We start from the raw sequence: 15,897 nt of genomic DNA, 5'->3' as shown, positions 1-15,897 counted from the left end.
TTATGCAAACTTGAGAAAGTCCACACACATTTTATGCAGACTTCCTCAAGTCCAAATAAAACCGTCCTTGTATATTTTTTGCAGACTTGAGGAAGTCTGCACATATTTTATGCAAAATTCCTCAAATCCACAAAATATAATAAGGACTTGAGAAAGTTCGCATAAAATATACATGTGAACTTTCATATTCTTGTCTATATTTTATACAGACTTCCTCGTCCTCGCTTATATTTTATGTGAACTTCTTCATCCTCATAAATATTGATCATACTATATATGTGAAGTTAGAAAGGTTTTCGTTATGTGAAGTTCACAAATTTGGTTTTGTGAACTTCATGAGGTCCACAAAAAAAATATGTGAGATTACATTTCAGTAAAAATTTGCAATACTCAAAGTGAAAGGTCCTCAATAAGTCAGGCATTTACCAATTTAGACATGGGGTAGATTTTGAAAGATGCAAGGCATTTTGGAAAACGTTTACAATGAATTTTCATTAGAACTCCTTAAAAGTATTTTCGAGTAATCAATTTCTAACTTAGCATAGTTCCCCATATGCTTCAATGAAGCAAAGTCCTCTTTGTTTAAAGAAATCTAACAAGCACAATAGAGAACTCAAAGTCTTTGTCATCTGAATTACAAGTTCGGCCTTGTAAATATGGCCATACAGTTTATCCATTGCTGAGAACGATAGACAGAGCTCAAACATCAGCTGGCAATTTGTGATGCACTTAGAAACCAAAAGCACTATACTGCAGAAATGTTCACTAATTCGGCACATCACCCACTCTGAACAATAATTGTAGAAGCCTGCTTTGTAATATGTTTTTAATACATTCAGATTGTGAGACACGTTACATATGACTAGTCTTCAAAGCAGAGTTGTTCCACATGCCAAGGTCTTTTCCCCGTAGCCCCAAGGGGTTTGGTGCAGTGGAGGGAGGCTTGGCTACTAGGCAGGTGGTCAGGGTTTCATTCCCATGTGTGTCAGCCCCTTGCATCAATGAGGGAAAGGGATAAGCCCTTGCTCAGCCGAAGCTTGGCAACTCCCTGGGGCCAAGGGGTGCATCACGGGTATACACTGTCAGGACAGCTACCAAACGTACAGCAGGCTTAACCAGCACAGCTAGGTCTCTGATCCAGAGGGTGATTTTCCTGTCCTTCAAGGGAAAAAAAAGTCTTTTCCCCATAAATATTATGAAATCCTTCAAGGACATGCCAAGATAATTCCTATGTACAGAGCAATCTCTTCCATCATGTTATACAGGTATGCAAGCAAGCTTTCAGAAAAAACAGGTAATCAAATGTAGAATGATCTGAAAATATGTATGTTGCAAAGGAGCGATGTATCATTTTCTTCTCACACACAACTAGCATAAAGAGTTTCTAACAGTAACGAGACAACACTTTAGTGGGAAGACAGCAATAAAGCAACAAAATTGAATACATTGAATCACAATACAGAACCAGCAAAAAAATAGCAAACATAAGACACGTTACTTGATATATACAGCTGATCAATTATACTTAAGTAGAAGCGATTTACATGATACAAAGAGTATTTTTGAAAAGCCAGATATCGTTCTCTGAGATGTGGGCTATCACAAACCTCCCAGAGTTCATTATAGGTCTTTACACTAATGGACGGCATGCATAGCAGGGAGGTTAAGTAGGCAACCTACAGAACAGACTCAAAGGAGATAAAAAGAGTGAAGATATACCTGGACATTGAAAGCAATTACTACAAAAATTTTAACATCCATCTTCTGTTACTTTTCTAAGCATGAGAGATCCACATCTGAACCTTTCACCTGAATGAATAACTGTGAAGGCGTATTATCAGCTTTCACAGTGGTCATTTAGTAACAAGCATATACTCTTGCAAACAAAAAATAAATTTGAAACATGGCAGAAATCTTCATCAATAACAGATAATACACATAAATGAGATATGTGAATCACTGCATCTCATATTGTTCAATTTTTGTGTAACATGATCAAAATCCTGTAGTAGGAGAAACTCCAATCGTTCTCTAACACTGACCAAAGTAAAGCAGGACACCAGCATGTCTCTTTTCCATGGCAGTTTTTTTCCAGCCTAACTTAAAAATAACCAAGAAACTCTTCAAGCAAAAGGTGCATCAAGAGCATGGTTGATTCACAACAGCTAATCATCCTTGGATATGTGCTGCAACATATATATAATACTTGAAAATGGATTGTGTCCACTAAATGGTTTCGTTCCTTAACCTGTAGTGTGGGTTTGAGAAGTCTACAGTGGAGATAGGTTCAGTTTGACAGTTATAGGTGGAGGCACTGAATGACGCAGTAGACCAGATATTACTTGGATTCCATATTTTGTATTTATGATGAGGAAGAAACTCTCACAGAGAGCAGCAACTACCAACAAAACCATCAAAGCAACAGACCAGAGAATCTCCCATACAAACGGCAGAAATGAATACCACAAGAAAATTCACCAATCATGAAACTGCTTCCAGAAAAAAAACAATAACAAAAAAGAAGAGTTAAGAAGAACTGAGGAATAATAAAAAATAATTGAAATTATAATGAGACATACAACAATCTGATGGGACCATCATCCCAAACAGTAATACATGAAATTGCATTGACAACTTGACACCGTGAACATCCCTTGTATACCCCACGACCTCTCCAACATCGACAATGCAGGATCCATAATGCAGCATCAACAGAACCAACAGAGTGAACTCAATTAAAACTCATCGCTCCATCAAAGCATCATCAGTTTCGGAAAATGGTGCTGCAAATAATAAGACAGGTTACTTTAAAAGTAAATATGCTTTGCTTCAAGATTTCTCAATTTAACTACATCATGCATGTCTCTCTCAAACCCATCATAGCATAATAGAAGCATGATTTTAAAAAAATAGTGAGAATATGACACCAAAAGCATGGCAAATGGTACAATGAGATGGCTTTTCTTTCCATGATAGGGTGGAATTGTAAATATATAAAATAAAACTGCATGAAGAAACATATACTGAATATGCCAAAGAATGGAACATAACAATAAACACACCTAGTAAGTCTTCATATGTATCAGGTGAGAGAGATGTTTCCATCAGCAAAGGAGGTGAGAAAGGTTGATCTTGACCATCCCAGATATTGTGAAATAGTGAATATGCATTACTGGATATATTTGGACTAACCACTGAAAAAAGCTCATTTGCATTTTCATCATCCATGAGTACACATGCGTGATTTAAATGACCAGCTAAATCATCACATTCATCCAAAATGGACCCATTATCTCTCTCATCAGCTAAACCATTGTTATTAAGGATGCAAAGCTCTTCAGGTGACCATGATAATTTGTTTTTATTTGTAGCTTTGACATTAGCCCCCTTGTGAGCAAGTCCACCTGTTGAAAGTGGTACAAAGTAGTGCTCAGAAGTATCAATGTTATTGCCTCGTGGAACATTCTTTGCATTAGGTTGCACAGAAAGAGCAGCTATACGAACAGACCGCTTTAAATTCTGAACAAAGTTGTCTGCAAGAACAAGGCAAAATAAAATTTGAATTATTGGATTTCAAGGAAAAACAAAAGCCCCTGAAAGCCAAAGTTTTAGAGGAATATTCACCCAACAGCCACATGATATCATTTGGAACTGTTAAAACAGTCAAGGCTAGGCAATGACCATTGAAGTTAGCCTAGGACAGCTCTAAGAGCTTACACAACCGCCTGAAGCAGAAAAATCTTATAAGAAAAGTTAAAGAACCAAACCTTGTGTTAAGTTTTCTTCATGATTTACAGTCAAAGGCTGCTCCACTTTACTGCATTCCGACAGTATGTCAGGCTTATTATTTTGTTGAGCAGATACTGCTTGCCGCTTTTGAGCAATGCCACATTTTCCAGAAGAATTTGGGGTCAAACTAAATAGGTGTGGCAGTTTAAGAGCCGGGCTACTGAAAACTTGATCAGGCTGGGGAGAGAATTTTTTATTTGACTCAATGGCTTGGACAGTATTCTCTTCCTGTTTACAACACAATTTCTTGACTTATCAACACACAAAAAGTATGCAGATGAATACATTGGCTGGGGCAGAAACATAAATAGAAGACATCAACATTATCTCACAAAATGAAGTTTGGAAATATCCTTACAATTGCCCTTCCATTGGCTTGAGGATGAATAGAAGATGCAAGCCTCGCAGGATTACTAGTTGCAGCAATAGATGACAAGCTATTTACTTCATCTGTAAGTTCAGATATCGACTCTTGCATTGATGGGATAACCTCTTTCAGTTGACTAATAAGTACCTATACCTCAAAAGGAGATTATTCATTTTGATGCATCAGACAGACAAAATCAAAGCAAAGCATCACTTCCCATAAATTGTAAAGGAAAATGAAAACAAACAAAATATCAAAAAGCAAAAAAGAAGGATGTGCATAATAGAATCCCATCCATATTTCAAAGATGAAAGTAAGGACTTACTGACGATGATAGAAACAAGAAAAGACGTTCACTAAGAGTAGACAAAATAACTTTTCCATTTGAAGCTCAAGTATATCATCATCATCCACACTCGGGACCAGAAATTGCAGCAAGAAAGTATGCTTAAGCTTTCAAAAAAATGAAATATAGAACTCAAAGAAAACAAGAAGCATCTAGTTGACATTGGAAAAATGATTTCTTTTAGATTGTCTAGCTGGGAATGTGGCCCTGAACCCCCAATGGGATTCAAACATGAGATCACTTAAGCAAGATGCTTGTTTTTTAAGGAATTACTTTTTTTTATTATTTTAACAATGTAATATAATTGTTTGGAAGTGAAAAACAATAAGCAGTTCGTATCTTTAACTGGAAACTCTATGATGTGCCCCAGAAAAACATGTTCACCTGTATACTAGTCAAATGTTGACGGTGTTCTGCAAGAGTTGCAGAAAGAGATTCAGCATGACCACTGCTCCCACTGCTTGTCGTACATCGTAAAAGTTCTGGACCTTCACCATCATTAGATTTGGCCTGTTTACGAAAGAATGATAATCCCCAAATTATATAAGAACAAAATCACAAGCGACTGATTCATGTAATCCAACAGTAAAATATGGATCACTGAACATAAGCTAAACCAATTCACCCATTCACATGAGTAAATATGATACAAAAATTATTCACTTTGCAATACCAATGAAATGGTTAGCCATGACAAAGAAATCAACCAAAACATTTTCAAATTTTCCAGAGAGTCAAAATACTAAAATATAGAAAGAAATTATGGTTAAACCACACAAAACAAGTAATTGTAGTTTAGAAACTAATAGGCAGATAACTCTGTAAACATTGAAAATTAGCCAGTCTCCAATATACATTAAATAGACCAATGTTGTATTGTATTGTCGTTACTATGTATTCTAACGATATGATACACTTGTATTGTGATACAAGTGGTATAGGGTGTATCGTACGACACACCTATGTATTGTACGATATAGGGTGTATGGTTCGATACACTTCATGTGCACTTTAAAAGGGCCGAAACTTTTTTTTACTTTGGGTTTTAAAAACCTTCCTAAGGTCGATTTCTCCATTTGTGTAGAGGCCATTAGAGGAAAACCCACGCACCCATAGGAGACTTGAGAGCATTTTAGGGTTCAATTTTTGCACCAGGAAGAAGCCTTTGTAGTTTTCTTGCCTAAGAGTGCATTTTCACCTAATTTTCACTCAAAGAAGTGAGATAAGATAAAAAATCCTCGTTATTTGCTTTATTTGTGTATGATTGAAGATGAAAGAGGGGTAAGCTTCTTTTTTTTATGCTTTTAGAAGATATTACTTTACTTTTAGTTTTTTTACTTTTAATCTCATCTTTTATGCCCTTAGAACTCAAAATGTATCCCTAAGTGTGTTATTGAGCATTATTTTACATCTTTATAGTGATTAGATTTAGTAATTCACGCTCTAGGAGGTCGACGGAGAGTGGAGGTCTTGGAGAATGCCTCTCAAAGGATCCTACATTGAAATATTATACACCAGTTGACTTGGAGATGTGTTTAAAAGGATTAGTGAAGTGTAACTTTTGTGGTTTTATAATGCATGAAGGATTGTATATATTTAAATATCGTGTTGTGGAGCATAGAAACTCCATCGTGAAATTATGTACACGCATTACTACTGATATTCGGGTCGAGCTTCTTACTAGTCTTATAAAAGATGATAAAAGAAACACACGAGTACGAGCAACATTTGTGGGAGAAAATTTGTCGGAGGTGGTCCTTGATTTAGAAGATAAAGATGACCCATCATCATCTCAAGCCACTGAACGATGCAATAAACGAAAAAATTTCTTTTTTAAAAATACTTTTTATTTGAAGCATTAGGGGTCCCACATATAATCGTTGGGACTCCCAACGGTCATAAATATGACCATTGGGGGCTCCCAACGACAATATGCGGGAGCCCCCAATGGCTCCCTTAATGCTCTTCTTTTTGTATAAATAGGAGATTCTCCTCTCTTGTATTCTATGGCTTTTTGAGCTCCCATTCAATAAAGTTTCTATATTTTTTATGTGTAGCCTTTTGAAGGCTTCTTATATTGTCCCTTAGTGGACTATTTTTATATTTCCTCTTGTGGGTTAGTGCCTGTCATAAGGACTTGGCAAACTAGGTGCGAGTGCGGCACCCGGTGCGGTCAACGGGACCCTGGGTGCGGTCAACGCACCCAAGGTCATTTGTGTCCAATTTTTGGACAAAAAAAATGTACCCAACTTTTCTTCCAGCGAATGCAGAGAGAGGGGAAGGACGCGACAGGAGGCCGCCAACCTTCAGGTGAACGCAGAGAGAAAGGGGAAGGGTACGGTAGGGAGCCGCCGACCTCCTGTCGGCCCTTCGGCAAAAAGAAGAAGGAGACGAAGAAGAAGATGCGTAGCTGAGAGAGAGTCGGCATTGTCGTCAGCGTCGGGGTTCGGTCGCACGCCGGGAGCGAGAGAGAGTGCACAATCGAGAGGGAGAGGAGGAGGAGCGCAGAGGTGAGGGCTTCCCCCTCACCCTTGTGTGATTTAAAGGGCACGGGAGGACGCAAATCGGGAAACCCCAAAGGGGTTTCCCTTATCAGCAGGGGGGGGGACGAAGGCCCGCGGCTGCGCGGGGGTTAAAAAGTTTTTTAAAAGGGAAAACCCTAGACCCGGTTCGGGTCCGAATTTTTTTTTTTTTTTTGTAAAATCGTGGATTGGGACAGCTTAAGCCCTCAGAGAGATAAGACAGATGACCCTGGGTGCGTTGACCGCATCCAGGGTCTTTTATGTCCAACTTTTGGACTTATATATATATTGTTTTTTTTGTCGCACCCCCGCACCCAAGTTTTTTGAAAGTGCCACACCCCCGCACCCGCACCCATGTGACATAGGTTAGTGCTTGTCCATTATTGGACCTTGTAAATGCATTAAGCATTCTTGTTATACATTTCTGCATACGTCATTACATGCCTTTCTCCTTGGCATGACTAAAAAATGTAAAACTTTTGTAATGGGTTATGAAAACCTTTTGGCTTTTAAATGTATCATTATTTTGTCTTAACTTATTGTACTTGTAGTGATTAGATGCGCGGTTGTTAAATGTTTAATGACATATCTATGTTTAGTTAATCTTAGTATATAAATATATTATGTTCTTGTATTTTATGATCTTTTATTTTTTCAGATTTTTTAAAATTTTAAAAATAGTGAAATTTATGATTTTTCACCTATGTCACAGGGATTCGGCTAGCAGGGTGCCGCACCCGCGTCGACGCGACTCGACGCGGGTGCGGGTGCGGGTGCGGTACCGGGTGCGGTCAAATGATCCTGGGTGCGTTGACCGCACCCAGGATCATTTAAGTCTATTTTTTTTTTGGATTTTTTTTTTTAAAAAAATTTGCCCTATCACCTATGCTGCGAATTTTTTAAAAAAAAAAAAACTGTTGACAGCAGCTGACAGCAGCTGTCTGTCAGCTGTGACAGCAGCTGTCAGTTGCTATTCTTTTTTTAAAAAAGCAGCTCTGTCAGCTGGCTGACAGCAGCTGGATTCTTTTTTTAAAAAAGCAGCTCTGTCAGCTGGCTGACAGCAGCTGACAGACAGCTGCTTTATTTTTTTTTAAAAAAAAGCAGCAGACAGCTGCTTTTAAAAAAAAAATAGATTCGTAAGGGAGGGGAATCCCGATCCCATATATATATATATATATATATATATATATATATATATATATATATATATATATATTGACATTTTTGCCCCTGCCGCACCCCCGCACCCGGGTTTTTTGGAAGTGCCGAATCCCCGCACCCGCACCCGCACCCGCACCCGCACCCGCACCCATGTGACATAGTTTTTCACAATACGATACAATACGTTGAAAAAGTGTGTTGGGTCTGGATCTTATACCACCCGAGTCCATCTATGTACAGTCTTCTGTGTATAACCTTTGTATACCTTTATTTTACTTCGGGTCTAGATATTATACCAGACCCAGACCCAATGTACACTCAAACATATTAATATGCACTTTAGGTCACGATTTCTGATATACAGAAATCGTGACAGCCGCAGACCTCTTTTTTCTTCTATCCCCTTTCTCCTTTCTCTACAAGTTCCTGAGCAGATTCTCACATGGTATCAGAGCAAAGATCCGTCTAGGGTTGAAGAGGCTTCCGAAAGGTGCGATCGACCGATAAGAGGTTTGAGGTCTCCACTTTCTCCTGTCGTTCTTCTCTTTCTCAGTTTCTTTTATTTCTCTCTACCTCCCGTTTCTCCATCTTCTTTCTACTTCGTCTCTGGTGATTTTATACCCACGTGAGTCTGGTATTCACGTGAATCATCATTCACGGACATCCTGTGCATCTCAAAAAAAGGGAAAAGAAATTCTGTTTCACGTGAATCGCTGAAATCAATTCACCATTCACGTGAAACCTCGATTCTTCCCGACCTCCTGTTTCACGCGAATCCTTTTGCACCAACACCTCAAACCTTTGATTCCAAGTTTCTTTAGATTCTTCCCGACCTTCTGTTTCACGTGGTATTTCCAGATCTTGCGCACCAGTTTTTTTTTTTTCTTTTCTACCCAACCCCTTTTGCTACCTACCGTGCGTATTCAGATCTGACAGTAAAGTTGCGTCAGATCTGAGATACTAAGTGCTCTTTGTTGTGTAACAGCGTTTTTTTTTTAAATCTGATTCTCTCCTTTCCTTTTCAAGTGTCTCCTCTTCTAGTTGTCTAGTTGTCACAGCTGAAAAGTCTTTTAGATTAGTACTCTGATTCAATTTTTTTTTACTTCTATTACGTCGATTTCAATCTTAAAAGTGCAAGAGAAATCTTAGGTCTGATTCCCCTTAAATCTGACAGCCTCCGATTGTCAGTCTTAAGGGTTACTCAGCCAAAAAAAAAAAATCAGCAAACTTCTCTAGCTGAAGACTGAGCACTTTGTGATCACTCTTGTTAAATTTACCTTTTTTCATGGATTCTTATTCTTCTCAATCGAGTCTTTCTTTAAGCTTTCTCAATCAACTTGTTTCCGAAAAGTTAAACACCTCAAACTTCTTGATTTGGAAGAGACAAATCATTCTTTTTATAAGGAGCCAAGGTCTCTTAGGTCACCTGGATGGAACCACTCCAGTTCCGCTAGAATTCGTTACGAGAGAAGAGAAAGATGATAAAGGGGCGAGCTCAATTGTGTATGTCAAAAATGTAGAATACCTCAACTGGGAAAGGAAAGATCAGTCAGTGGTTGCATACATCACTTCTACCCTGTCTCAAGAGGTCCTTGTTGTAATTCCCGACAATTGTACAACTCTACAACTTGGGGAGAAACTGGTTCAGACATATTCACAAGTTTCACAGGCGAGAATGGTTTTTCTCAAAAGGGAATTTTAGATGCTAAAAAAGGATTCCATGACCATCATGGAATATCTCAACAAGATGAAGACTATTACAGACCAACTTGCAGTTATAGGATGTGTCGTGAGTAACAGTGACATGGTGCAACAAACTCTGAGTGGATTGGGACACGACTATAATATGATCGTTATTTCACTATTGTGTCTGCCTACTCTTCTTAGTTTTGATGAGTTGCGAGCTAAATTAATACAGTATGAAATGACCTTGAAGGGATTTTCTGAAGAAACACATGCTCATTCAAATTCCCAAGAAGTTCTTGTCACAGGAGTGACTTACGGTCGAGGACAAGGGCGAAATGGACACGGAGGTCGTGGATTGCTTCCCACTCCAAATATCCCTCAGGGACAAAGGTCCATCCCCACTTGCTTTCTTTGTAACAAAAGGGGACATATCAAGGCAAATTGTTGGCACAATCCTGAAAATAAAGGAAAGGTTCCACAGACAGAACCAAAAAGAAAGTCCACTAATATCAGAGACAATGGAGAGATTAGAGATCTGTTAATATCTGCCCTATCAGAATTGAAATTAAAGCAGAATGATCAAGGCACATGGTTCGTTGACTCAGGGGCAGCAACTCACGTGACTGGTGATGCAGGTAAACTTTCTAAACCTATCTCTTATTTTGGCAAGAGTAAAATTGTCATTGGAGATGGATCCTCCCATTCTGTTTCTCATGTTGGAAAATCTGTCATTCCCATGTCACATTCTACTCTTGAACTTACTGATGTCCTTCATGCTCCAAATATCAAGAAGAATATTGTCTTTGTTTCTAAGCTTGTTAATGACAATTATGCTTCAGTCGAATTCACTCCCTTCTCTGTGCAGGTCAAGGACCTTCGCACGAGGGAAACATTCGCTGAAGGAAAGAGACGAGGCAATATGTATGTCTTTGAAGAAGCTCCATGTCATCCCGTCCACCCTATTCATCCGGATTCGAAGTCTCCATTAGAGTCGTGTTCTTTTTCTTCAGCAAATGTTTTTAGTATTTCTGAATGTAATAAGCCTTCCGTATGGCATAGTCGATTAGGACATTGTGGGAGTCGTTTTATTGAGAATCTTGTTTCTAATAATCTCATTCCAAAAGAAAGTCTCAATGTGGATGAGAAAAGCCAAAAATGTTTCAATTGTTTTTTATGCAAAAGTCATGTATTTTCCATTATATTAATAAGAGAGCTTCGAAGCCTTTTGAGGTAATATGTTCTAATGTATGGGGACCTGCCCCAGTTGTCTCTGGATCTGGGAGCAAATACTACCTAATCTTTGTTGATAGCTATTCTCAATACACCTGGATATACTTCATAAAAGGTAAATCGAAAGTTTTCCTTTTGTTTCAAAACTTTCTTTTCTTAGTAAGAAATCAATTCTCTGAGTCCATCCAATTCTTCCAATGTGATGGAGGTAGGGAGTTCTCATCTAGTGACTTTATTTCTTTTTTTCAAAATAATGGGATAGGAAGAAGAGTGTTCTGCCCTCACACCCCTCAACAAAATGGGATTGTTGAGCGAAAACACAATCATATCGTTGAAAGTGTCATGAGTATGATCCATGATAGCAACCTTCCCATTAATCTGTGGACAGAAGCTTTTCATTCTGCCGTGCATGTGATCAATAGATTGCCTATGGTTGTTCTAGAAAATAAATCTCCCTATTACTGCCTTTTTGGAGCCCATCCTAGTTATCATGATTTGCGTGTCTTTGGATGCGTTTGTTATGTGCATATTGATCGGTCTCTAAGAAACAAGTTTCAGGACAAGGCTCAGAAGTGCAGATTTATGGGATATGTCGACGACTACAAAGGATATAGGTGTTACGACCCTGTCAACAGACGTATCAGAATCTCAAGAAATGTCGTCTTTGATGAACACAATTTTAATCACAAAGCTGGCACATCAGATATTCCCTGTACCACCACTGAATTGTATTATCCTTGGCTGAATTCAGAACTTTTTGCTAGTTTCAATGAAGTCTACTCTCGAGATTGTGGGCAGCAGGAAGAAGAAATACCTGAGAATATTGGCACATCGGGATTACAGAATGGGGAAGAAATATCAGGATTACATAATGGGGAAGAAATACTACCTGTACCGGGCATATACAAGGGCATTTGCTATACTAGACAGAGAACGACAACGCCAGATCTTTCAAATCACATCTCAGCAGTTGCACCTACCTCCTCTCATATTCTTGAGGCCAGAAGATCTAATCGCATGCGACATCCCATTGATAGGTGGGTCAGTTATAACTTCTCCTTGGACTTTCAGCTCTTCTTAACTGCTCTGAATAAGGAAGATGAACCTATCATGTATTATCAGGCAGCTACTTCTACTAAATGAGTAGAAGCCATGAATGAAGAAATGCAAGCATTACATGAATGTGGTACCTAGGAAATTGTCTCCAGACCACCTGACAAAAATGTTGTTGGATGTAAATGGGTCTACAAAATAAAGTATAAACCAGACTGAACAATTAAATGATACAAGGCGAGACTAGTTGCGAAAGGGTTCACTCAAGAAGCAGGACAAGACTATGATGAGACATTCAGTCCTGTAGTGAGAATGGGAACGATTCGAATTATTCTTTCCCTGGCCGTTGAACATGGATGGAAGCTGAGTCAGCTTGATGTTAAGAATGCGTTTTTGCATGGAGATTTGGAGGAGGAAGTCTACATGGAACAACCCCCTAGATACCAAGAGCAAAATTGTAAGACATATGTGTGCAGGCTAAAAAGAGCTATCTATGGCCTAAAACAAGCATCTCGCTCTTGGTTTGACAGCTTCTCCCTTGAGATTCAGAAGCATGGTTTCTTGCGCTCCCTACTGAATCACTCATTATTTATTTTTAGAAGTCAGAATGTGATAACTCTATTGTTAATTTATGTTGATGATATAGTTATCACATGAAACTCTGAGGATAACATCAAAAAGTAAAAGACTTATTAGGACAGAGGTTCAAAATGAAAGATCTCGGAGTCTTGCGCTATTTTCTCGGCATAGAAGTCGATAGCCAGGCTCATGGCTTGACTCTCACTCAGCACAAGTACACGATAGATGTTCTCAGCAAGGCAGGTATGAAAGATTGCAAACCTTTAGCAACTCCTAGTGTGCTCCACCAAAAACTAAGTACGCATGATGGAGACCTATACGAGGATCCCACCAGGTACCGCAGTCTAATAGGAATGTTGCAGTATCTCACATTTACTCGGCCTGATATTGTTTATTCAGTCAATCAAGTGTCTCAATTTATGCATGCACCACGTACTGGACATATGGAGGCAGTTAAGAGGATACTCAGATATCTAAAAGGGACCATTGGAGACGCCTTGGTATATTCTCCACAGTCGTCTGGCAAGAATGTGCGTGAACCAGTGTTGTGAAAAGCGTTGAGGCGTAGCGAGGCGCTCCACCAAAATCTGAGGCGAGGCGTAAGCCTCGAGGCGTAAAGCGTAAGCCTCAAAGTTTTTTTTTAAAAAACTTAAAAAAAACTTAAAAAAAACTATAAAAAATATCTAAAATTATAAAAAAATCTTTATTGATGAAGCAACAACCAATATGAAATAAAAAGCCTCAAATAAATACTGAAAAAATATGAGATTAATTTGTAAAAGTAACATTAATGCAACAACTTGATCTATATAAGTATCTAAAAAATAAAGCATGGGCATTCATTAAATTAAAAAATAGCATTAACAACGAAATGCATCTTAGCATTAACAATACAATGTCATAATTAGAAAATGCATGTTAGCATTAACAACCAAATGTTAATATAATTGCGACACCATACAGATAGCAAGCACAAGAAGGAAGACTAACACAAATTAACCATGAGATGATGAGATAATAAAATTACTAAACTGCATAGTAAAAATATACAGAACACTTTTTTTTAAACAAAAGTTTAAAAGTGATATTTTGTATGGATTTTAACCATTAATTAATTTCAGCTTTCTGTTTGACAGCTCCAGTGGAAAGTTGTCTTGAAATGTGTTTTCAAAACCTTAGTCGTTTTTGGCTGCATTCTCAGAAATCAGGAGATCCTCAGAGATTACACTTTGAAAAGGACACTCACCATCTTAGGAAATTTGCGACTTCAGCACTTGTAGCTTGCTGATACAAACTAACGCATTTGATTTTGACCTGTCTGCATTTCTTGTTCACCCAACTGAACCAACAACCAGACACTCAAGCAACTCGGCCTACAGTCCAACCCAGCAGATGGGTTTCAAGCACCAAGAACTAATAGTTCATAACCAGAGGGTCTCGATGAGTTAGTAGCCAAGAATCCTCTTCCTCTCCGTCTGCACCACCGCACCCCTCGAGGAAGTAGCCAAGAATCCTCTCCACGCAATCGATGTCGTAGAGGGTCTCGATGAGGTAGGAGTAGCTCGGCAACAACAGATCTTCCAGCATTGCCTGGTCCAGCTGCCCGACGATCTTCCTCTCCAGCGTTGTCTGGCACGACTCTGACGCGCTCAGGATGTTCGCCGTCAAGAGCAGCCCAAACAGAAGCCTCGTCGTCGTGGTCGAGCTGCTGCTCTTCCTCACCAGCATATGGCTCACCACCGTCTCCAGCAGCTCCCTCTGATCGTCCTCCGTCGCGACGGAGTGCGAGGACGACACCCTGTTCCGTCGTGACAGGCCTGGAATGAACTTCTTGGCGTAGCACACCAGCGACCCCTCGATGCTCTCGACGCACAAGTCGCGAGCTTTCATGGTGGAGATGACCCTCTTGTAGAAGGGTAGCCCCAGAAAGGTGAGCTCATTGTACCACCAGTCGAACCTCACCGGATCCCAGTGTCGGAGGCCTGTCTCGATCTCGTTCCAGAGGATGCTGCCGCCGGGGCTCGCCATCAGATCGCCGGCGACGATGGTCCTGTTGTCGTGCACGAAAACTAGAGTGAGGGAGATAGGTGGGAAAAAAAATAAAAGCGGGTTGGTTGGGCTTTGTTTAAGCCCTATTTTTTAGGTCGAATGAGGGTTTTGACCCTCATTTGACCAAATAAATGGAGCATGTGCGCCTCAGTCCGAGGCGCGTCTCGCCTCAAGGCCTACGAGGCGCACGCCTCAAGGGTATTGCGCCTTAGGTCTGCGCCTCAAGGCACAAAGCCCCTCGCCTTGAGGCGAGGCGCGCTTTTTGCGCCTTGAGGCGCGTTTTTAATAACACTGGCATGAACTTACTGTATATTACGATGCAGACTGGGCAGGAGATCCTGATGAGTGAAGGTCTACGTCAGGATATTGTGTTTTTATTGGAAGAAACCTAGTCTCTTGGAGTAGTAGAAAACAAAATGTTGTTGCTAGATCAAGCACTGAAGCGGAGTATAGATCCATGGTTGCTGCTACTGCTGAAGTCACATGGGTCAGGCATTTACTAACTGAAGTAGGAGAAGCGATCTCCCCGTCTACCTTGTTGTGTGACAATCAAAGTGCTCTCAATATATCATTCAATCTCGTACACCACAGTCGCGCTAAGCACATTGAGATCGACCAACATTTTGTGAGACAAAAGGTGGACGAAAAAGAAATTGAGCCAGAATTTGTTAACACTGAAAGACAAGTTGCAGACATTTTTACTAAGGGCTTGACAAAGGATCGCTTCTGGATGCTTAAAGGCAAGTTGTTCATGGTTCAGAACCATGATCAACTTGAGAGGGGGTGAAAAAGTGTGTTGGGTCTGGATCTTATACCACCCGAGTCCATCTATATACAGTCTTCTGTGTATAACCTTTGTATACCTTTATTTTACTTCGGGTCTGGATATTATACCAGACCCAGACCCAATGTACACTCAAACATATTAATATGCACTTTAGGTCACGATTTCTGTATAGCCGCAGACCTCTTTTTTCTTCTATCCCCTTTCTCCTTTCTCTACAGGTTCCTGAGCAGATTCTCACATATGTATCTTGGGCCCGACTGATATGGGTTACGATACGCTACTTACAACCTTGAAATAGACAACCCATGCTTGGAAGGAAGCTAAGTTA

The 15,897-nt window shown here is 39.7% G+C and overlaps 1 protein-coding gene across 2 annotated transcripts in view; it reads right to left on the bottom strand.

Moving 5' to 3' along the window:
- Window positions 1–1,052: 1,052 nt before the first annotated feature.
- Window positions 1,053–15,897, bottom strand: part of LOC149829798 (AUGMIN subunit 6-like) — a 69,615-nt gene continuing 54,770 nt past the window's right edge. Inside the window, exons 9-14 of one of the 2 annotated variants that reach the window (XR_016433596.1) lie at window positions 4,887–5,012; window positions 4,148–4,303; window positions 3,768–4,017; window positions 3,063–3,533; window positions 2,580–2,783; window positions 1,053–1,158 (exon numbers count right to left, since the gene is read on the bottom strand). Coding sequence is in view for 1 of the 2 variants with exons in the window: in XM_090015634.1 (XP_089871760.1) it covers window positions 2,743–2,783; window positions 3,063–3,533; window positions 3,768–4,017; window positions 4,148–4,303; window positions 4,887–5,012 (1,044 nt within the window). In the remaining variant the exon portion in view is untranslated. Of the gene's footprint in view, window positions 1,159–2,532; window positions 2,784–3,062; window positions 3,534–3,767; window positions 4,018–4,147; window positions 4,304–4,886; window positions 5,013–15,897 lie in introns of those variants that run through there. The other variant, XM_090015634.1, reaches the window with a different exon arrangement.

This window comes from Nuphar pumila, chromosome 8 (genome assembly GCF_984573655.1).
Source record: "Nuphar pumila chromosome 8, dmNupPumi1.hap1.1, whole genome shotgun sequence".
In the NCBI taxonomy this organism is placed as follows: Eukaryota; Viridiplantae; Streptophyta; class Magnoliopsida; order Nymphaeales; family Nymphaeaceae; genus Nuphar; species Nuphar pumila.
The sequence above is the reverse complement of the archived record's forward strand: the minus strand, read 5'-3'. Positions and strand labels throughout refer to the sequence as shown.